The sequence below is a fragment of the Neofelis nebulosa genome, chromosome 10, assembly GCF_028018385.1.
Source record: "Neofelis nebulosa isolate mNeoNeb1 chromosome 10, mNeoNeb1.pri, whole genome shotgun sequence".
Taxonomy (NCBI): domain Eukaryota; kingdom Metazoa; phylum Chordata; class Mammalia; order Carnivora; family Felidae; genus Neofelis; species Neofelis nebulosa.
The window spans coordinates 95,921,718-95,946,268 of record NC_080791.1 but is presented as its reverse complement, the minus strand read 5'-3'; the positions used below and the strand labels follow the sequence as shown (position 1 = coordinate 95,946,268).

At 36.8% G+C, this 24,551-nt stretch overlaps 1 protein-coding gene and 1 long non-coding RNA gene across 5 annotated transcripts in view; one reads left to right on the top strand and one right to left on the bottom strand.

Moving 5' to 3' along the window:
• TTC17 (tetratricopeptide repeat domain 17) overlaps positions 1-24,551 on the bottom strand; it is a 125,997-nt gene that overhangs the window by 88,337 nt on the left and 13,109 nt on the right. For both annotated transcript variants that reach the window (XM_058688709.1, XM_058688710.1), the window contains exons 2-9: positions 14,095-14,184; positions 7,914-8,083; positions 7,153-7,264; positions 6,773-6,904; positions 4,594-4,703; positions 3,820-3,964; positions 3,197-3,336; positions 1,628-1,788 (exon numbers count right to left, since the gene is read on the bottom strand). In XM_058688709.1, the coding sequence (XP_058544692.1) occupies positions 1,628-1,788; positions 3,197-3,336; positions 3,820-3,964; positions 4,594-4,703; positions 6,773-6,904; positions 7,153-7,264; positions 7,914-8,083; positions 14,095-14,184 (1,060 nt within the window). The remainder of the gene's footprint in view (positions 1-1,627; positions 1,789-3,196; positions 3,337-3,819; positions 3,965-4,593; positions 4,704-6,772; positions 6,905-7,152; positions 7,265-7,913; positions 8,084-14,094; positions 14,185-24,551) is intronic.
• Positions 7,216-24,007, top strand: LOC131487734 (uncharacterized). 3 transcript variants are annotated; one of them, XR_009249929.1, is made up of 6 exons: positions 7,216-7,302; positions 9,493-9,558; positions 14,041-14,194; positions 23,372-23,432; positions 23,674-23,774; positions 23,906-24,007. It is a non-coding gene; the product is annotated as an uncharacterized LOC131487734 (long non-coding RNA). The 3 variants fall into 3 exon arrangements; XR_009249928.1 differs by lacking the exon at positions 23,372-23,432; XR_009249930.1 differs by lacking the exon at positions 23,372-23,432 and having other exon boundaries at positions 23,674-23,828.

Here is a 24,551-nt window from a genome sequence, read left to right as displayed (position 1 = left end):
TGCCAACATGGTTTCCTCAGTCTATGCCATTTGGTGTCGGAGCCTGGTAGAGTACCTACACAGGGTGTGCTTACACAGGGAAACTAATGGTTAACTAAATTAAATCATTCTAAAGAAGGGTGTTTCTCCACCTATAAAAACAAAGGGGCTAAATCACCAAAGTATCTTGTGGCAATTACATTCTATGGCTGTAAAATCATTAATTACACTGTTTTAAGGGACTTTTGCCATCTCTCTGGAGACAGTCTGCTTTATCTACTTCATATTTTTGTTTTAAATTTATATGTTTAAGAGCTCTGGTTGTATTGCAGTACAGAGCAAGCAGTAAATAACCCCAAGGACTGAACACACTCCTTACACGCAAAAAAGCAAAGAAAACTTGTTAGATGGATTGTATAATGGACTTTAAATGGTCACAGCTAAGGTTTAAAGATTAAGAGGCCTCCCAGATCAATATATTTATCAAGGGAGAAGCATATAATATAAGGGATTCTATTAATTTATTCTTTGGTGTCTAGCTGTTAGATCTACTCCCAATGGGTTTTATCAGAAATGAGACATTCTGGATATAACCAAGTCACTGATATCCTGTCAACCCAAGTGCCCTTAAGACAGTGGATCTATTGGGTCATGGGCTTTAAGAAGTTTTTGTTTTGTTTTGTGTTTTAATAATTCTTATTTTTTTAAGTTTATTTATTTTGAGAGAGAGAGAGAGAGACACCATGCATGCGGACACGCGCAGGCATGAGCGTTTGTGGGGGAGGGGCAGGGCAGAGAGAGATAGGGGGAGAGAGAATCCCAAGCAGGCTCCGCACTGTTAGTACAGAGCCCGATGAGGGGCTCAAAATCACAAACCCTGAGATCATGACCTAAGCCGAAATCAAGAGTTGGATGCTCAACCGACTGAACCACCCAGGCGCCCCTGGACTCTAAGAAGTTTTAATAAAATCTATATGCCCTCTTCCCAGGGGAAAAAAAAAAATTGTGCACACACACATTACTGCATATAATTTTGGGGAGGATTTAGAACCTCCTGAAACTAACCAGGTTAAGAATTCCTGCTTGAGACAAATACCAGTCTAAAATCTTTTAAAATAAAATACTTGTTTTTAAGGGAGCAAGAAAATAAGAGTTAGTTTGTGTTGGCTGGAGTGTGTGGATGCTTTGTTTCTAGGGTGTGTCTGGCTTGTGTTTACTTGATATATGGCCTGGCCCACATTACTCACAGTGTTTTCAGACCAGCAGCAACAGACATCCAATAGGAGGAGCTTGTTAGAAATACAGAATCTTCAGTCCTACCTCAGACCTACTGATCAGAACCTGCATTTCAAAAAGATCTCCAAGAGACTGGCATGCACTTGGCCAAACAACTGTTGTTAAGACTTCTAGGATCTAAAAAATTTTTTACATTAAAATGTGCATTTTAAAAAAGCTAGAGACCAGCTTTTTTAGAAACCAGTTCCCCAGGTCTGTTGGTATACCCACTATGAGGACTCACTTTTAAGACTGAGGGGAGTCGTAAACCACAACTTTATACTACTTTAAGGCTACACAAAAGTTATGAACGTAGAACATGCTAGAAGTGAACTTCCTAACCTGTCTTCAATTATTTGGAATCAATACTTACCTAATTGTGCCTCTTTTGCCATCTGTGTCTCATGGATGATATTTCTTAAGATTTGCTCCTCCTGAATCAGCTTATGTTTCTCTAGGATCTCCTGCTGTCTCAAGTAGTGGTCATGCTGTTTTTGGTATTCTTTCAACTCATTCAGTGTTCGCTGGAGGGATCTTAACATTTTTCAACACCAGGAAAAAGTTATAGAGCTTTAAAATTGAATTTTTAAACACACTGCATAGATTTTGTGGTCATCAGCAATGATTACTATTTTCCTTAAAAAAAATTTTTTTTCCTTTTAACCTACAACCACTGTACCACAAGTTCAAAATAATGGGGTAAAATAAACATGTCGTTTGTTAACTTGGGGGTAAAAAAGATGGATGCAAAATTCTTCCCCTTAAGTAGAACTATCCTGACTTTAAATGGTGTGTTGGGATGGTTCAGGTACCCAAAAGATATAAAACAATATACTATAACATTTTACATCTCAACAACTATTTGCCTCCACAAAGTTTGTGTTAGTTCCACTGACATTCAAAGCCTCCTTACCATCTTTTCTTTTGATTTTGCGTAAAGACAAGGTTAACAGAAAAGGCCAACAGTACCTAGCCCTTGAACTCTAGCTCCCTGGGTTTGTGATTTTGGGAAAAACCATAGAAGCCTGGCTTAGAAAGAAATATTTTCTACCACCTGGTATCAATAGATCAGCTGCCTGATTATTTTTAGCCATAAAATCCTTTCTACCTATTACACTGTAACATATGGAGATTTAGGAGCTGTACAGACTGTGCTTACACAGAGAACCAATTCACTCAGCCAGGACAAATTCTGATCAGGTGTAAAAGAAGTCAGGTATAAACAAGTAAGTGGTCATTCCTTCCTTTTCACCACATTATGCTTTAAACTGACTGGAAAATAACCAAATACAGTAATTTAAGGAGTTCCAAATGTCCATTTAGTTCTCTGATAATCAAAGTAGCCTCAATGTTCTCTTTCATAAGAGAAGAACAATTCACTGTGAGTTATGTGAAGTTTCCTAACTGGCCCTACTATTTATGGAATCAAATACATTTTTTAAATTAAGCATACTGCAAGGGCCAACTACAACAGAATTTCATTACTGTACAATTTATAGAAATCTGATTAAAATATGCACCAAATGATGTTTCTCAACATCACTTAATTAACTTAACAATAACCCAACAAGGCAGCTAAAGGGGAGAAAGATCAAATATAGCACATGCAAGTGATTTTACTGACAATGCATTCTATGGAAATGAAAACATAATAGAGTTAGTGTTCAAGAGCACCCCAATCCATCTGACTTCATAAAAGCAATCGATGGTCAAAAGTGTAAAGATCTAAAATGACAGAATTTACGGCAAAGATTCTCTAGTTCCTGGAATCCATGCTATTAGAGACTCCTCTGAATTGTGCTGAGCTTCCTACACCTAGAGAAAAGGGACAGGACTAGCAGTAATGAAGAGGTTTTTCTTAATTCTAATGAACAAATTAACACTGACATCACCCTACACAGGTCCAACTTAGGGCTTCAGGGAAATTGTCTTTTCCAATTACCTATGTTGAGCTTCCAATTTCTGCTCGAGTTTTTGCTGACACAGGACAGCATGCTTCCTCTTTATAGCTTGCTCAAACCCAGGTTTGGCTTGCAAAGCATGGTCATAACAGAGCACTGAGTGGTTATACTCCCCCAGCATCTGAAGAGACAAAAACAAACAAACACACACACACACACACACACACACACACACACACACACACACAAGGAAAAACGTCAGCCACGGCCTGGCTGGATCTGTCCAAATCTCCTAATGATTTATGAGCTCACACTTACATCTTACTCTACAGTGAACGTTATTTTTGATCAGTGACCAAATCTACAACATAAGATATGGTATAAGATAACTAGAAAGTATAACTAGCTTAAGAGGTGCACTCTGCAGGAATTTAATATTACTATCAATTTAATTATTTTTCTTTTTTGCCAAGAGGCTAAGACAATTATGATACATTATTGTGTTGAGGTTTTTCATCCTAATTTCTTCATTACCATTCCCTTTTTCTTGTTCAGACCAAGAGAGGAAGGAAAAAAGGTAATTTTTAACTGGAAATAAATTATTTAAAAAAGAAAGGAAAATAGCAACTGGTTTGGCTCTTGAAAACAAAAACGTTGTATTTACTGCGTATATGTTTCCCAAAGTGTAATAGCTGGTGAAGAAGTCACTGTCATCCAGAGCTGCATGGACCACAACAGCAGCATCTGCAGAGAAGTGAGCTCTGTGCAGAACATTTGCCAAGTTGACCAGAGCAATGTCTTTATTGTGCCTAAAAGAGAAGGAGAGGCGTAATTAGACGTTAGGAAAGAAGCATGTGCTCTATATGATTACATAACGACTTGACAAGGGAAAATTACATTTGAAGTTATTGGACTTAACTTTGAGTATACTGATAGATGGAGAAAATAACTTAAGAAAATCATACTGTTTCATTTTTACATAACTGATGGTGCTTATTTAATCTGATAGCTATAAATTTTGCCACAAAAATAAGGTCTGCAGACATTTTATGATTTTAAAATATATTTAGGGCTTATTATTTGTTTTGAGAAAAATTTAATTTATGCTAATTCCTCCAGGCAAGTTTCTTACATTCAAGTCTCAAGTGAATCAGAGTGTATCTATATTATATATTTTTTCCTTAATGGAAATTAGAAGAACATTATTAAACTTTGAATTTTGAACTCTGAACAAATAATGTATTTGAACTTTGAGCTTTTTGACAGTGGTCTTTTTTTTTTTTTTTTTTTTTGTGATGGGACTAAATTCTTTGAACAGGGATAGAGGAGAGGGTAAGTACAAAAGAATGCTTCTTCATACTGTTTTCTTATGCATTGTTTCTTTAACAGTCCTGAGTTATGTGGAGACTCAGGCAGTCCAGAAAGGGAGAAACCTTACCTGGAAGAGAAGTGAAGTGCTCGCATGGCACATTCCACTACCTGATATGGCTCATTCTTTATTCTCCAGTAAAATGAAGCCATGTTATACAGTACCCATGAGGAAGAATTCTAGAGATGAAACAAATAAAATGACCATCAAACACAACTCGACACACTTTCTTCGACTTAGAATGTTCAAAGTGAGCACCTTTACTATTCTGTCTCTTCTGAAACTTCATATGAAGAAGAACGTGACATTACAGCAGTGATAAAGCAGGGGACAAAGGACAAATAAACTACACCTGCTAAAAAAGCCTCCTGATCATCATCAGGAGCAAAGTGCATTAAGGTGTCATCTCCACAGAGAGACTATTCAACTCCAAATTATCACTCCAAGGGGTGAATTATGCTGAAAGCCCGCCAACCGGCCCCAACTTCTTGGTTCCTATTTCAGGATTTCAGAAGTTAGGACCTAACCTACTTAGAAATGCCAGTTGTTCTAATGTGAAATTCCTGAAGTTAACAAATTTAATATCTGAATGAAGGTACACATGTAAGCAAATGACAAGCTTCTGCTTTTGTAAAAGATGAATTTTTTTTAAAAGATTTTTTATTTTCAAGTAATGTCTATACCCAATGCGGGGCTTGAACCCACAATCACAAGATCAAGAGTCACATGCTTTACCAATTGAGCCAGCCAGGTGCCCCTTTTATTTCGCTATTTAGTCATGTGTGTTCACAATGTAATGCAAACCAATACTGCTAAAAAATTATCTCTTCAGTACAGAGTAATAAGTGGATCAGTTACTGAAGTTAAACAGAAATTCAGATTCCTTCTGTGGCTTGGATTTTCATCTCGTAACATATCCTAAATTTTAACCACACAGAGGTCAAGATACTAAACTGGACCACTACAAAAAACTCAGTGTAAATAAGTTTAAGCCCATGTAGAGAAAATTCAAACTCAGCAGTGCAAAACAGTCAAATTAAGTTTTTTAAAACAGTCATAAAGTTTAAGATAAACAGAAACATACATATGACACCCACTGTTTAATATCTTTAATATATAAAGAGGTCCTAAAAAATCTAAAAAGAAAGACAAAAATGCATGAGAAAATGGGCCCAAAACATGAACACACAATTCAGAAATAGGAAACAATGGCTAATAATCAAAGAATAGAAATAAAAGAGACACAAATTTTCCTTTTACAAATTGGCACAGATTAAATAGAATGCCAACACTCACGGTTGGCTACACTGTATAATAACTTCAGATATTAACTGTAGAAAAGTTGGTGAGTACAGCATTTCTGAGGGACAGTATGACAACATGTATATAAAGGGCCTTAAAAATATGATTACACTTTGATGCCCAAAATTCCACTATTAAAAATTTATTTTATGAAAATAAGTGTTTTAACTATAAAGGTGCATAAAAATAAAGATCCAGAAGATTTTATTATAAAACAGTAATTAACTGAGGTTTTTTTCATTCTCTTTTATAGACTTTTATAGTCTGAATTTTTTTATAAGGACAAATTGTTTTCTTTTAAAAATCGTTATTTAAAAAGTAGTTGTTTTTGCAGTGCCTGCGTGGCTCAGTCGGTTAAGCACCTTAAGTCATGATATCCCATCTCATGAGTTCGAGCCCTGCATCTGGCTCTGTGCTGACAGCTCAGAGCCAAGAGCCTGCTTCAGATTCTGTGTCTCCATCTCTTTGCCCCTCCCCAGCTCACGCGCTCTCTCTCTAAAATAAATACACATTAAAAAAATTTTTTTTAAAGTAGTTATTTTGGGGGTGCTTAGTCTCTCTTCCCCTTGCCCGCTTGCATGCACTCTAAGTAAATAAAAAACATTAAAAAAAAAATCTTTAAAATAAAAAAAATCACTCTCTAGACAAAAACAATCTAGGCAGGTTATTTTCTGAGAACAAAAGACCTTCTGTGAGCACAGTCTCTGGCTTTTTCTTTTTTTCTTTAATTTTTTTTAACATTTTTATTTATTTTTGAGCGGGGGAAGGGCAGAGAGAGAGGGAGACACAAAATCCGAAGCAGGCTCCAGGCTTCAAGCTGTCAGCACAGAGACTGACGCGGGGCTCGAACCCACAAACTATGAGATCATGACCTGAGCCGAAGTCGGACGCTCAACTGACTGAGCCACCCAGGCGCCCCTGACTCTTTCAATCACTGATGACTTACCTTCTGTAGGCCTTCATGAATGAGGTGGCCTATGTCATCTATACTTCTTCCTAGTCGTTTAGATAAATATGTGAAGATTGGATCTTCTTTAGGTAACAGAGGTGCCGAAAGATTAACTCTCTCTTGTACACCCTGAAGAAAAGAAGAAAAAAAGTGAAAAAAACTAAAACAAAACAGAAAAAGGAGATCATAAGACAAAAGCTCACAAGTAACTCAGTATCTTAATGCATTTATTTTAAAGGCATATTAAGAAATAGGAGATATTTGTAAAATTATAAAGCTGTTTGAAAGAGGAGAAGAAATATAAAGACTATTTACAAGCAAGAGAGTAAATTACAGAAAAAAATGTAGAAAACAAGATCCTAAATCTCTCTACTTACTCTCAGGTGCTGAAAAGCATGTATACTATATGGAAGTTCTAGAATTTTGGTACAATCAGGTTGCTCAGGGTCTGGAGGGACAGGAGATTCTGTGTCGATATAATCTTCAGGGCTAAAATCAAGAAGCCGGGAGCAATGAATGAATGAAAGGTGAAAAAATGTCTAATTTTCCCCTAACGGAACCATATTTTCATAGCATCTCTACTTTACAACCAATATTAGTCAACATTCAACCTTTTTCACATTGCTACTGCTGGAGTCAATATTTTGAGAGTTCAACTTAAAGGAGATAATTCGAGAGTTAAGAAATAGTAGGTGTATCAAAGAATGTTAAGATCATGGGACTGTTTTAAAAGCTTTTTACAATTCTTTCTAGAAATATGAAACCACTTTACACTTCTATTGACAGCCTCTCTACATTTTTACCAGTTACTGATTTTTAAATATTTTTTCCAGTTTGATAGGTGAAAACAATTTAAATGGTTTAATTTGTACTTATTTGATCCCTTCTGAGAGATATGTTTTCCACATGTTTATGGACCATTTGTATTTCTTTTACTATAAACTGTTCAATCTTCTACTGTAGTATTCAACATTTTAAGTCAATCTTTAAGAATTCTACATGTGAGTTATTTTGAAATTTCAAATTTCAATAAACTCATTCGTGATTGAAGCTTATTCTCATTAGATAATTTACTGATTTGAGAAAGTTCTGTTCGGGAACACGTTAATTTTATTTTTGGAGAGAGATTTTCTTTTACCTGATGTCTTTGCTTTCCAAAGTTATGTATGTGCCATCATAGAGATCCAGGTCTCCTAAGGGCACCTTGGCTTTGATGCAGTCTGGATCTTCTTTATTATGTCTCTGTTCCAGTCCTGTATCTCTGTCCTCATTCTCTTCTATGTGAATTTTTTGAGCAACTAATTGCTTCTGTTGAGAAGACAATAAGAACATAATGAATTTTTCTGTTATTTCAGTCTAGATACCACATAAGAGAAGAGGAGAATTTAATGTGTTGAAGTTAGAATCCTCTATACAGACAAGGATTCTGAGCACACTAGTGCCCCCTTATCTGCAGAAGTATGTTCTAAGATTCCCAGTGGATACCCCAAACTGTGAACAGTACCAACCCTATATATGTTATGTTTTTTCCCCAAACATATATACCTATAATAAAGTTTAATGTATAAATTAAGCACAGTAACAGATCAACAATAACTAATAATAAAATACAACAGTTATAACAATATACTGTAATAAAAGTTATGTGAACGTAGCCTCTCAAAGTATCTTCTTGTACTGTATTCACCCTCATGATAATGTGAGATAATAAAATGCCTACATGGTAAGATGAAGTGAGGTGAACGACGTACGCACTGTGACACAGTGTTAGACTATTAGTGACCTTCTGACGATAGGTCAGGAGGAGGATCATCTGCTTCTGGACCACAGTTAATTCATGGGTAACTGAAACCACAGAAAGTAAAACTGTGGATAAAGGGGGATTAATTAGTTGACAACTAAATAATCGTCTCTAAACAGGTATTCATGGACAGAAAGTAACAGAAAATGACATTTACACTAATGGCACCTGAATACCTCCATAATATGATCTCTGACCACCTATGAAACTGCATCTGCTGGAGTGCTGGCTGGCTCAGTTGGTAGAGTGCACAGCTCTTGATCTCAGGGTTGGGAGTTCAAGCCCCACGCTGGGTGTGGAGCCTACTTTAAAATAAAAACTCGGGGCACTTGGATGGCTCAGTCTGTTAAGCATCTGAGTTCGGCTCGGGTCATGATCTTAGAGTTCATGAGTTCGAGCCCCGCGTCGGGCGCTGTGCTGACAGCTCGGAGCCTGGAGCCTGCTTCGGATTCTGTGTCTCCTCTCTCTCTGCCCCTCCCCCACTCATACTCTGTCTCTCTCAAAAATAAATAAAAAAATAATGGGTATGAAATGTTTTAATTATTGGAGTAGAATGTATTACTATTAATGAACTTGTGGCCTTACAAAGGACTCCTTACAAAGGATTCCTTACAAAGGACTCTACACCACTGTTCTGCTGGACTCCTATGTGGCCAGTATGACTATTTTCACAAATGTAACATGAGAGGTGCCATTAAATCCTCCGGAGGGAAGCATTTTTACAGCCGGTGTATGTTCTTTTCCCTCAGGTACTGGGAACAGCAATATTCCAGACAGTAGCTGTTCTGTCAGCTTGAGTTCTGGCTTTTGGACCAGAGTGACATTTAATATGATCTTATTGTTTTAAACCATTAAGATTACTGGGATGTTACTAAATGATGTTTCCACTTACTCCCTCCCCACTTTCCTCCTGTAGGTAAACTATACTATACTACCCTATGACTTCAAGCTTGGCCATGTGACTTGATGTGGACAATGGAATGTGAGTAGAATTTTTTTTTTTTAGTTTATTTATTTTAAGAGAGAGAGACAGCATGAGTGAGGGCAGAGAGAGAGGGAGAGAATCTCAACTAGGTTCTGCACTGTTAGAGCAGAGCCCAACATGGGGCTCACATCACGAAATGAGCTGAAATCAAGAGTTAGATGCTCAACCGACTAAGCCATCCAGGTGCCCCGAAATGATGTCACTTCTAAGTAGACATTTTATTTTTTTTTTAAATTTTTTTTTTCAACGTTTTTTATTTATTTTTGGGACAGAGAGAGACAGAGCATGAACGGGGGAGGTGCAGAGAGAGGGAGACACAGAATCAGAAACAGGCTCCAGGCTCTGAGCCATCAGCCCAGAGCCTGACGCGGGGCTCAAACTCACGGACCGCGAGATCGTGACCTGGCTGAAGTCGGACGCTTAACCGACTGCGCCACCCAGGCGCCCCTAAGTAGACATTTTAAACAGGCTTGTATATTTGGTTAGTCTTCCTTGAGCCTCCACCTTCCTCTGTGAAACAGCACTGAGATTTTTGGGACTGTTTGTTGCCAATGCAAAAGTTGACATACATTGCAAAATTTAGACTATCTTAACTAATGCAATCCTTAATGTGATTAAGCATATTTTCAAATATTTATGAGATATTTTGTAGCTTGATTGAGCCTGCCTATTTTTCCCTAGTGATTCTTCACTGATTTGTAGACATTTGTGAAGAGTGATTCTGTAAACTCATTCTTCAGTTGTAACAGTATTCTCCCAGCTTATAACTTATGTTTTAATTTTGTTCATGGTGTCACTTGCGAGACAGAAGCTTTTAATTTTAAGATGGTCAAAACTATCAATTAATTTTCTTAATTGTGATTTGTGTTATTTAAGGAGCCCTTCTTTATCCCAATGTCATAAACATATTAATATATTCTTAAAGTTTTAAAGCTTAAATTTTTCACATTTAGTGCTATTGTCTGAACATTTGTGCCCCTTCACCCTTAAAAATTTATATGTTGAAATCATAACCCCTGAAAATGGTATTAGAATGTGGAGCTTTTCAGAGGTGCTTAGGTCATGAGGTTGGTGTCCATGGAAAATAGAATTTTGCACTAATATTCATGTGGTAGCAAAACCTGATGAAAAGCCATTTTATACTTTTTATCCTCTTGGTGTGAATATTTACACATTTCACTAAAGAAATATTAATGTCTTTGAATATGGAGTTTGGGACCAGAACCTGCTGGCAGTACAATGTAATACTAGATATCTGTACCTATAACGGTTCTAAAAGAAGAAAAAAAGTAAAAAGCTGTATTCTAACCATATATAGCCCTGGTGATTTCAGATGAGGGACTGTGAGTTTGTATAAATACTGCCATCACAGCTTTTTTCTGCTTAGTATTTACATAGTGAAAACTTTTTCCATCCATTTATCACCACACTGGCTTTGTGTTAGGTGTATTTCTTACATGTCCCATACAGCTGGACTAATTAAGAAATCCAATCTGATAGTCTGAGTTTTAATCAGCAAGTTTAATCTGATATATTTACTGTGATTGCTGATCTATCTGAATTTATTTTAAACATGTTATTTTGGATTTTCTGTTATTTATTTATTTATTTATTTATTTATTTATTTATTTTTGATTATTGAAGTGTAGCTGACACAAAATGTTGTATTAGTTTCAGGTATGTTTATCATTCTTTTTCTTTGCTGCTGTTTTCTCTTTTCCTGCCTGTCACGTGCTTGTCAACACTTTCTATGTTCCCTCCTCTCCTCCTGTATTTTCTCTTAACTTGTAGGTTTGGAAACTACAGATTGCAGTTCCGTTATTTTAATCCTTGCCTCTACTTTATTTTTGGTTAAGTTTTTCATCAGTAAATATTTTAATATATTTCTGAAAGATACTCTAAATACAGTTTGTTTGGGTGCCCGGGTGGCTCAGTTGGTTGAGTGTCTGACTCCTGATTTCAGTTCAGGTCATGATCCCAATGCTGTGGGATTAAGCCCACACCATGCTCCATGCTGGGCACGGAGCCTGCTTAAGATTTTCTCTCCCTCTCCCTCTGCCATTCCCTTGCTCCTGCTCTCTCTCTCTGGAGCACACACACACACACACACACACACACACACACACGCACATGCACACACTCATGCACACACATAAAACACACAAAAAAAATCTCTTTAAAAAAAAAAAAGGGAGGGTGCCTGGATGGCTCAGTGGGTTACATCCAAGTCTTGGTTTCAGCTCAGGTCATGATCCTGGGGTGGTGGGATTAAGCCCTCCTTTGAGCTCTGCGCTGGGTGTGGAGCCTGCTTAAGATTGTCTCTCCCCACCCCCTCCACTCTGCTCCTTCCCCTGCTCGTGCTCTCTCTCTCAAATAAAAAAATAAATAAAACAAAGAACTTTAAATAAATAAATAAATAAATAAATAAATAAATAAAAATACAGTTTGTTTGAATCAAAATCCAATGAGACCCACACACTGCAATGGCTGATTTGTCTATAAATCTGTTAATCTACTGGTAATTCCTCCAGTTCCCCTCCCCACCTTTTTTAATCTTTATAATTTGTTTAAAAAGTTGGGTCATTTGTCCTGCAAAGCTTGCCACTCTATACGATTTTGCTGACTGCATCTCCTAGGTTCATTTCACGTGTCCCTTTCTTTGTCTTGTACATTTCCTAAATATTGACAGCAGGATCCAGGGGTTCTTAACTTTTTTGTGTCATAGACTTCTTTGGCAGTCTGATGAAATCTGCAGACTCCCTTCTCAGAATGATCTTTTAAATACATAAAAAATATAGAATGGCAAAGGAAATGTCATTAAAAACAAATGACACTGGAAAATACAGTGGTTTGACTGAATTCCTATTTCTTTTGGCAAGACTACTTGAAAGGTAGCAAGACTCTTAAATTTTTAGTATGTATGCCCATAAGTTTTCCAACAGGATTTTGTTACTTTCACCTTCTCATAAACAGGACAGAAGAGTCTAACAAGCCTTAACTAATCACTGAACATACCTCAACACAACTACATATTAATTTAATCTAGTTTTACCTTTCAAAGCACAAAAAAATAATTAAATAAGGTTAGCAACTTCTTCATTAGTATTTTTACTCATCATTATATATCCTATGCGTGTCTACTGGGTGTACTTTTCTTTGTGCGGAAGTACATCTTTAATTTTCTTTAAAGTGAGAGTCTGGGAAATAAACTCTGTATGTCAGAAAACATCTTTGCTTTACCCTCACTCTTGAATGATGGTTTAAAAGAACATAAAATTCTAGTTTGACTGGTTTTCCCCTTAGCACTTTGAGGTTATTCCTCCACTGTCTTCTGGCACCTTAAGAAGTTCATTTAGTTGTCACTACGTTGTAGAAAAATGATATTGTTTAGTGTCATGGCTTTAAGTCTACATTTCAGTGAATAACAAATTTTTATCTCCAGCCTGTACCTTAATCAAAAACTGATGGAGTCAACATTTTTCATTTTCGTTTTCATTGACATGATGAATGGCATTTTTCCCCTTCGCATACTCTAATTTAAGTCTCCTTCTCTTTATATCATACTGCCTCTTAAAAAAAAGAATGGAAATAAACATATACAATGTGTATATGCATTTGAAAATAAAAACTATTTTCTGCACCGATGCACTTTTTGTACACTGTGTTTTAAAAAAAAACAACATATAAAGCTTCCAAGCATGAAGCTGTATAAATATACCTACTGTCTTATTCCCAGTTTTTCAAATAATTAATATTGTGTGTTATTAAGCAAAATCAGTTTATGGAAATCAAATGATAGAAACAAAAAGGTCAGATTTTATTAGCACCAATAGGTTTCAACTTTTCAAGGTACAAAGTGATTAACGCTTTCATCTCATTGTAAGAACACATAATAACAAGACCTTAGTTTTCCCTACTTGGAAACTAATAAAAATTACATTTTTATACAGTATTGAAACCATTCTTCCTTTTTGTATTTTACCCAAACTCTCCTTCTAAGCATATGTATAGAGACTGTTCCTTTTCATACTTGATGGAAAAACTCATACATGGAAACCCTGAACAAGGATAGGAGTCAAGAATCAAGCAAAACCCAAGTTAGTCTGTTTCTCTTACTATTGCTCAAATGTCCTCTAATTAGATGTTATTTTTAAAATCAGGATTTAAAGGTAATATATTCAGGGTGCCAAGGTGGCTCAGGCAGTTAAGCATCAGACTGGACTTCGGCTCAGGTCATGATCTCATGGTTTGTGGGCTTAAGTCCCACATCAGGCTAGGTGCTGACAGCTCAGAGCCTGGAGACTGCTTCCAATTCTGTCTCTTTCTCTGCCCCTCCCCAGCTCATGGTCTGTCTCTGTCTCTCAAAAATAAATAAAATGTTCAAAAAAAAGTTAAAAATGAAAGTAATATATTCCTATAAAACTGAGAAGAATTGAGCTTAAGAAATAATTCGTTCTCATTTTTCTTTGAATACAATAGCTCCCCATGAAATACAACAAGTTTCAGCTGCATATCACATGCCCATTGCCTCACCTCCAATTCTTTGAGGTAGTTAACGGTTGTTTCTTGTCTCATTAATATGACTAAGTCATGGGGATGCTTCAAGTTCATCGGCGAATCCACCTGCAAGCAAGTAAGTGATAAATAAAGCTCAGATTTCATTGACATTTGTTTGGATTCATATAAAGTTCCCTTTAATATGCTTTAAATTACTGTTCAACTACCACTATAATCAGTGTTAGGTGCTTACTAAAACCCAAGGACTATTTCAAAAGTGATCGCACATAAATTTCAGCAAAGAGAATATCATGTTCAATAGCTGTCCCTTGAATTCCAACTTGAAAGACTAAGCTTTTGAAGTGAGTATTCTAACTTGGTCAGTCATAGGAGAAATATGCGAGAAGAGAAGTATTTGGCAATGAGTGATAAAGTAAATTGTTTAAAAGATAATTCATGCGTGTAACAATAAAAAAGGAATTGTCTTGTCTTGACAGAATATTCCATATCTGAACAGGTTTGGAGTGATAAAAGGAAAACACTAAAAGCACCTATTTTTGAAGGCTATTTGTAGAATCCATAAATCAAAGTTAATATAAAATAATCTTGAGATCTCTTATTTACAGCTCATGTTCTCTGGATCATAAACAAGTGACCATGTGGTTGAAGATGTAGGAAAAATGAGCCCTCCTATGCTAAAAGGAGGCTTATAAATTTGTTTTGGTTGAATGGAGGGTCATTTGACAACATGTATCAAAATGTTAAAAGTGCCTATCTTTTGATCTGGCAATATTAACTCTAGGAAAACTATTCTACAGACGTTATTAAGCAAATAGGCAAAAATATACACAAGGATAAAAAAATATACACACACACACACACACACACACACACACACACAACGAAGCTCACTACAACACTTTAAGCTGCCAAAAAAATTAGACACAACCTAAGCCCACCAATAAGAGAATGGGGAAATCCACAGTCTAAAATGGGATACAAAAAGACTAGACATACTGTCATGGGAGGATGTTCACAATGTATAATTAACTAAAAATAAAGAATATGTATACTATGATATTTTTAAGAAATTACGTGCATATATTTTTATAAATGTATACATGTTTCTACATGCACAAAACCAAGTAAGTTTACAGTGGTTTCTTTTGGGAAGTGGGATTAAGAAGAGAGGCACACTCTCTTTATTTATATTTGTACATTTTAAAACTGTTTATCATGTACACATATTACATTTATAATAAAGAAAAAACCACACACACACACACACACACACACACACACACGGTTTTTGAATTCCAGAAAAATCTGACAGCGTTCTTGGTGCCTAAGGGATAAGATAAAGTTCCTGCTATCACATGGTGCTAGACTGGAGTTATCAAACTATATACAAGCTCTTCAGGAAGTTCCACTTTGAGAAAAAACTATCTTTTTGTAATCTTGAAGAAACTGGTATCAGCTCAACTAATCGAATTTAGAGCTAGCTTTTTAAGTGCAGAAGGTAGACTTACATAGATATTGGTGAATACAACGGCCTATTAAAAAAGATTTTAGGGATGCCTGGGTGGCTCAGTTGGTTAAGTGTCCAACTCTTGATCTCAGCTCAGCTCAGCTCATGATCTAACAGCTCATGAGATCGAGCGCCACATCGGGTTCTACACCAACAGTGGACAGCATGGAGCCTGCTTGGGATTTTCTCTCTCTCCCTTTCTGCCTCTACCCAACTCTCTCTCTCTCTCTCTCTCTCTCTCTCTCTCAAAACAAACAAACAAACAAACAAACAATCTAAAAAATATTTTAAAAGAAGAAATAAGAACAACATGAAATAGGGGTGCCTGGGTGGCACAGTTGCTTAAGGGTCTGACTCTTGATTTCGGCTCAGGTCATGATCTCACCGTTTCGTGGGTTCAAGCCCCACATTGGGCTCTGCGCTGATCCTGCAGAGCCTGCTTGGGATTCTCAACCTCTCTCTTTCTCTCTGCCCTTCCCCTGCTAGTGATCTCTCTGCTCTCTCAAAATAAGTAAGTAAATTTTAAAAAATTAAAAAAAAATACAACATGAAATAAAGTTGGATGCTTGCTTTAATAATACGCATTAAATTGGACAATGTTAAGTGACTACAGATAAAACTCATCTGCCCTTGCTCATTCTATCATTTCAGAAATGCCAGAGGAAAAAGAGATGCTAGTCCAGAATAACTTCCCTTGTAATTATTTGGATGTATAATTATTATTGTATCGTTATGGATAATCATTGCCTATGGTCTTGCTTTTAAGATGAGATTCATTCACTGCTTCCCCTGGCCTTTCCACGATATTGGAATTTATATCAAAACTGCACTCTGTACTTAAAAGGCACTAAAAATATAGTACTTGACCACCTGAGACATAAATCTCCTCTATCAATCAAAGCTAACAAAAGCCTGCAAGCAAAATGTTAGGTTTATCTCAATAAGACATAGAAAATTTTGCTTCTCTTTAGGAGTATTTGAACATATTCCCAACAGTCAAATGCATATAGGGCAGGGAAAGCTACTACAATGGATTGAATATGGACTGATTTAACTCCAAGGCCCATCAACCTTTTTTTTATGACATTGTGATATATTATTTGTGATACATTATAGCACACCAAAATTTGTACAGAAGAAAATGTAAAAGCTATAGCCAGTGGTCAGAGTGCAAAAGAGCTTTACATAAGGAGGCCAGAGAAAATCTGCTTACTTTGCTACTTCATCCAGACTTCAAGAGGTAGCTATTTAGTACACGACTGTATAGGTATTTTTAAACGAGGTTTTTAGAAAAAGACAAAAAAACAAAACCAAAAACGGGGCAAGGGGGAGGAATGCGGGAGTAAGATGTTCCCATTCCAAAATACCTAAACGTTCTGGTCACCTGGAGAACTGCATGAGGAACAAAAGAATGAAGACTTACACTGAAGAAAGACTGAAAGCACAATCTTAGTTTCAGATTAAAAAGATACTAGCTAATCAGGGCATATTTGCATAGCAAGGGTTTGGCCAACATTCCTTTGTAAGGAAGTACTTTTCATTTCCTGAAGTTTCATTAAGTTCAACACAGATACAACAGCTAGAGGAGACACAAAGATAAAATTATCACAGAAGGAAGGGAGTGCATGACAGCTGTGCTTCCCCTCTTGACACGGCAGCAAATGGCATGGCTCTTTGCCGGATAAGGGTTGGTTGCAGATTTATAGCCTGGCGTATATTTTTATTGAGGTAACTTCAAGTTCTTAAAATTTAAGACTTTATAATATCTTTGACAAATGCTAATCAGCTTGAATTTCTCTCCTTTCAAACGCCTCTCCTCCTCAGGTTACAAAAGAGAGTATGTTTGTAAAGGTACAACATCCACTCAGCCAATAAACGTTTCTTAAGCCTCCGTAAACCAGGCCCACCATGGCAATAAGGGAAAACTATGTACTCCAATTTTACTCACAATGTGAATGCCTTCAAAATCTTTAGCATTTAGAAGAGGCTGCTATCAGCCCAGGAGCAAAAGGTGACAGGAATTAGAGAGGTAGGTTAAAAAGGACATGACTCCTATGTAAGATCTCAAAGCACCTTGTGGCTTTTTCACAAGGGACAAGCAACCCTACAAAATTCCATTACTTCATAGCATAATAAATGATGCTTGTAATGACTTGAATCATAAAGAAAAGGGAATTATTTTCAAATTTGTTCTACTTAAGATGGTTAAAAAAGTATGAAATATATTTTACAGCAAAGTTTATACTGCAAGGAAAAACTGACCAAATATTTGGAAATTAGCTAAACGGACTTCTATTATACAGAATGATTCATTCTCTAAGAGTTCTCAATTCAATTTTATTTTCCTTTGAATACATTATATTATATAAGTACATGTGTCCAATTATATAGAACAGCAGTAAATATCTGACTCATATCAAGTTCATTTTCATATATTTCATTTGCTGCTGGTCTCTCTAACCGAGATATTGTTAATAACTACCTCTCTAATCTGGAACCCTACCTCAGTAAATTCACAGGGTCACGGAGGGAAATGTCACTATATAAGGATAATTACTTCACTGCCAAATCTATAAAAGGTGACTATTTTAAACTTAAAATAACCATTTGAAGGGTATAAACATTTTTGAGTTCTACAAAAGCAAGAGAGAGGCAATCACTTTCCACTGGTCCTTTATGACAGGAAATTGAATACTTCTATATTATAATATTAATTCCAGCCCTCATATGCAACTTATTCTTCACATATGCTAAACATTCTTACTTATTATTTTTTTTTTTTTTTTTTTTTTTTTTTCAACGTTTTTTATTTATTTTTGGGACAGAGAGAGACAGAGCATGAACGGGGGAGGGGCAGAGAGAGAGGGAGACACAGAATCGGAAACAGGCTCCAGGCTCCGAGCCATCAGCCCAGAGCCCGACGCGGGGCTCGAACTCACGGACCGCGAGATCGTGACCTGGCTGAAGTCGGACGCTTAACCGACTGCGCCACCCAGGCGCCCCATTACTTATTATTTTTAATGGTATTCAAATGAGTACATGAGAGCAGCATTACTGAAATCTTTTTTTTAAATTTTTTTTAATCTTTATTTTTGAGAGAGAGAGAGAGAAAGACACAGAGTGAGACTGGGGGAGGGGCAGTGACAGAGGGAAACACAGAATCTGAAACAGGCTCCAGGCTCTGAGCTGTCAGCACAAAGCCCGACACAGGGCTGGAACTCATGAACTGAGAGATCATGGCCTTAGCCGAAGTCAGACACTTAACCGACTGAGCCACCCGGGTGCCCATACTGAAATCTTTTATTATGCCATATCCACTTTTATCTTTTTAATATATTTTTTAATGTTTATTTTTGAGAGAGAAAGAGAGAAACAGAGGCGTGACTGGGGAAGGGGCAGAGACAGAGACACAGAATCCGAAGCAGGCTCCAGGCTCTGAGCTGTCAGCACAGAGCCCGACATGGGGCTCGAACCCATGAACTGTGAGATCATGACCTGAGCCAAAGTTGGACACTTAACCAACTGAGGCACCCAGATGCTCCATGCTATACCCATTTAAAAAAATTTCCCCTTGTGCTTGCTTCGGCAGCACATATACTAAAATTAAAAAATTTCCCCTTAATTAGAAACTAGGGATGGAATATTTTAAATTTTTTATTCAAAATTTTAGATTATTTATTGAGACAATATGATGGAAAACATAAATAAAGATCTTCAAAGCAATGAAGATTTTACTGCTACCTGAAGCGATCCCATTTTGTGGGTATTTACAATGTTTGCTATCTAGTATCTGGAATCCCCTTCTTGTGGCAAAAGCACCTGCCCCGCTTAGCTGGAAGCATCCTTCCCTACGTGGGAAGTCCTGATCAGTAGATCCCTTTCCCTTGGTCATGGTAATCTTTGAGAAGGGACATTAACCAAGTGGTCAGCTGGTACTAAAGAGACTCTAATCCAGAACTTTTTGTTTGAGCTACGGGGACCAGCCGTCTTGTATTCACAGGGAGCCTGAGAATGGGGTTAAGGAAGCAGAGAAATGAAGACAGAGAGCAACCTATTGTGGTCATACTGTTTTATCAGCCCTGGATCAAACTGTATCTGCAGCACTTAGAATCTGTCCAAATATTCCAATAAAAATTTTCTACAGAAGTCTTGATGCTATTTCCAAACATCTGCCAAAAGTTCTTCTAAACCCTCTGCCTAGGGCCTCTTCTTACCCTCGTGGCTCTTTTCAGATCTTCTGTCGCTTTGCACATGCTAATTCTCCTACTTGGAACACACTTCTATCCTGATGCTTTTGCTGAAGGCCAAATGACTGGGCTCAAATGACATTTCTTTTGTGAAGCCATTCCTCTCTTGAGCTCCCATAGTACTTTTTACACACTCCTTTAATAGTGCTTATTACTTTGTTTAATTATTGTATGTCTGTCTCTCCAGAAAAAATTTTTTTGTATTCCTTGTTCTATGCTTTCAGGAACATGTCAAGCACTTAATATGCTGCTGGTTGTTTGATGAAGTTGTCTGACGTCACATTTGGTAGAATATCCATCTCCACCAAGACTATCATTCATTGATGACTACCTGTACAGGAGGTAAAGTGGCTAGGCCTCAAGGGATCGTGAAAAGTAAGTCCTTCACAGGTCTAGGCTTCCAGGGATTGTGAAAAGTAAGTCCTTCACAGGTCTATGACTAGCTGTGCAACCTTAAGCAAATCACCTTCTCTGCATGGGCTTCCATTTCCTCATCTATAAGCTGAGGGGACCCAGCCTCATGACTTTTAAAGTTCCATACGTTCTTCATATCCTACCCCCATAAAAGATTTAACACTATCGTGAAAGTGTCACATTTTTATCAGTCTCAGGTGCCCCCGAAGGAATCTAATATTCAAATGAATGAAATGATCATTCTTTCAATTTGCCGGTATAAATTTGTACTTGCTCTAGGTAGGGACTCTTTCCAAAGCTGCAGCTGAGAGCATTTTTTAAACTGTCAATTTGTCAAATTAAACCAAGGTTCCAATTAGCAGTGGCTATTTATTTCTGAGCAGTTAAGTTGTTCACTGTGTCACAGGCAAAATTAGCTCTCCCTGTCCTTATGCCACTTAATTCTAACAAAGTTCAACTGGAAAAGAAATTTTTCTTTGATCATAAGCTAAATATATAGTTTTCAATAAAAACAAACACATTATGGACAATATTAAAAAAAATTAAAATTACTTGAAAAGTCTGCTGTCAGACCTAGTTAATTATGTCAGAATAACTTCTCTGCATATGTATACACACACACTGCTATGTAGATAAAACATTTTTACAAAAACGGGATCATATTTACTATACTGCATCCTTCCCTTCCCCACTGTTTCCTAAATTTTATCAGCTTGTTTTCTCAGGAATTACAGATCTATGTCATCATATTTAGTGGGTAATATTACATTAAAGTTATTTATCCAGATTACTGCTAATTAAAATTTGGGCTTTTAGTTCTTCTCCCTTTTTAATGGTATTGAGATGAATATCCTTACACTCAAATTTTTTTTATTGCTGCTTACTTATTTTTTTCCTAACAAAGAATTGCTAGGTTAAAGGGACTACACTTTTAAATTTATATTTTTTGCTGGCTTTTTTCCAGAATAGCTGAATCAACTTAAATTCCTACCAACAGTCACTGAGTTTTTCCACACTCTTAACAACAAAGGGAAAAGAGTGAATACATTTTAATCTCTTTGTTGGCCACATGTGTTTCTTTTTTGTGTGCTTATAAAAAATCTTCCTCATTGCCTCCCTTTAAACCCACTGACACTTTACATCACAATTTCATGAATGGTGGTTTCCAGTTGGTGAGACTCAACATGATTATCTTCTTGGTTGTGTTTTCTGACTTTTTCTACAGCAAACATATATTACTTATGTTTATAAAATATATCTCTCTTTTTAAGTACTACCTACAGGTCTTGTTAAAATGAAACCTCAGAATGTTATGTGATGTGTATTTTTAAACAAAAAATGAGTTGTGATGACAACTTAGGTCTGAGGAACAACCCTGTCACTCTTCCTTATATATTCATAGAGAAAAAAGTTCCTCTCCCAGATGTGGGGCCAGTCAAAACACTTTTAAAAGGTAACATCTTTTGTATTTTTTTGTTTGTTACCTTAGTCTCCTCAGATTTTTATCCTTATCTCAAATCTAATTCACTACCATTTTCAAATGACTGACCAAAGAACCCTCACCTTTGTGACCCCTGGCAGGTGAATACAGGGGCAAGCAAGATGAGTGGATAGGGATGGAATGAGGGAGGCAGAAGTCTGTTGCCTGACTTTGCATGTAATTCTTTCTTTAGGATTCAAGTCTGACCATCATGGACCTGGACTTTCCTCCAGGTTGAGAGAAGTGCAAATTCACAAACAAAATACCAGTCCAGCCTCAGCTCTGGAAAGGGACTTTCATGGGCTCCTGACTATAATAATTTTCAAAACTTTAATAGAGAAGCAGATCTTTCACTGGAAACATTTAATTGTTTCAGATCAATAAAACACTATTATTATGAACTGTCAGGATCCGGAAATATTTTTGTTAAAGAAGACTTTTTTTTTTTTTTTTTTTTTTTGCCATTAGTGTACTTGTACAATATGGTATTTTAATGTTTTAAAACATGGACTTCAATTTTGTAGGATATCAGGTTATTGAAACTAAATATAAACTACTGAAGCTAAATATAAACTTTAAATAAACAGAAATACTGAATCTTGACCATCACATGAATTTTTGTGGCTTCGTATCTCTATTTCCTAAAGTTTTACTCTCAATTAGATTTACATTCCCATGTTCACAGTTCTTGGAAGACAAAGTTGTAAATGCTTAAACACACAGAAAACAATCTAGGTATCTGAAGTGTATTATATAGCTATAGTCTAGATTTGACCATGTGCAGTGTTGCAGCCAATTTTATGAGAGCAATCATATCAAACAAGCACCATTTTCCAAAGTGATAAATAAGCAAGTTAATAACCATCTTCAACATAAACAACAAATGAACAACTTCTTATACACGCGTGCTACCAGGCTACACGTTCTGATTTGTATCACCAGGAAATATACAAATAACATAATGAATAAAGTAGACAATTTACAACTTTACAAGGAAAGAAAATGAAATGCTGGATCGGGACACGAGAGTCACGGATATTTCTCATTTGCATATTCATGATATTCTTGAAAACATATACAGAACAATGTCGCTGTGCAATTAGAGCTATTTTATATGTAACTCAGAAGTGACTCTCACTCCAGCAGCTAATATTTATTGAGCATGGAATAATGGCCCCCAAAGATGTTCATGTCCTAATCCCCAGAACCTGTGACTAGTTAGGTTATGTGGCAAAGGGAAATTAAAGTAGCTGATGGAGTTAAGGCTGCTATTCAGATTACTTTAATTAAGACAGAATATAACCTGGATTATCCAGGTGGGCCTAATGTAATCACAAGTGTCCTTAAAAGTGGAATAGGGAGGTCAAAGAGAGAGACGCTGCTAAGAAAGGTCAGAGAAATGCAATGTTGCTAGCTTTGTGATACAATGAAAGGGGGCCAAGAAGCAAGGAATGTGGGTGGCCTCTGGAAACTAGAAAGAGGTAAGGAAATGGACTCTCTCCTAATATCTCCAGGAAGATGTGCAGCATTACTGTCCCCTTGATTTTAGCCCCAGCGCAACATGGGTTGAACTGCTAACCTACACAACCGTAAGATGATAAATCTCTGTTGTTTTAAGACATAAACTGTGGTAATTTTTTACAGCAGCAAAAAGAAAACAAATATAAGCACCCGCTAAGTTCCAGACACAATGCCAGGCTTAAAGGTGATAAATACAATATATGTAAGCATAAAAAATCTTAGTTGGGTGCTATAGACTGAACTGTGTCTCCCCAAAAATTTTACGTTGAAGCTGTAACCTCCAATGTCATGGTAACTGGAGAGTAGGCCTTTGGAGGGTAATTTGGTTTAGATGAGGTCATGAGGTTGGGGCCTTATGACGGGATTGGTGCCCTTATAAGAGGAGACACTGAAAGCTTGCTTTCTCTTTCTCTCTGCCACCTGAGGACACAGCAAGAATGCAGCGGGTCTGCAAGCCAGAAACAGCGCTCTCACCAGAACCTGATCACTCTGGCACTCTGACCTTAGACTTCTGGCCTCCAAAACTGTGAGAAAAACTTCGGTGCTTAAGTTGCTCAGTTTATAGGATTTTGTTATTGAGGTTTGTTAATCAAATATTGGAAAAGGGGCACGGAAATGAGTGCCAGAAATTGAACCTTAATTTTTATCATTACTCAGGTGACGGCAACTCAACAGCCAGGAAATAACTTCGCTATTTCACGCTAGAAATCACTGCTGTACAACACCATTGAATAAAGTTCAACTTTATTACTCATCGAACAGTGGTAGTATTAACTGTGGGTGGGGGGGGGTCAGTTTGACTAATTTCTTTTACTGCAATCCCAACAAGTGTGAAGTAAGCATTAATGACAAAGGTTTAATTTTTCTATGAAGATAACCAAACCAAACTGAAAGTTCCTTTTTGTTCATACTTCCACTGACAGCCGTAACACTGTTTCGCTAAGGGCAATGGATGGGATAAGGGCTGTCTGACTAGAAGCGGATTATATAAACAAAGATTTGACATACATCCCAAACACTGTTGGGCATTTTAAACACTCCTGATGCAATCCTTTAAAAGGACGACTCGGCAATAAGAAAATTAAATATGCATTCTTCAAACAGGTAAATTCCACTTCAAAGAATTCTTACAGATCTACTCAATATGCTCACAGGAGCATGTGAAGACACATGAATGGGCACACACACTCACAGCAGTAAAAACCTGGAAACCATCTAAATGCCTGTCATTAGGGAACTGGTTAAATAAATTACAGAATAGCCACACAATCAAATACTATGCAATTTTAAGGGCAAAGAGAGT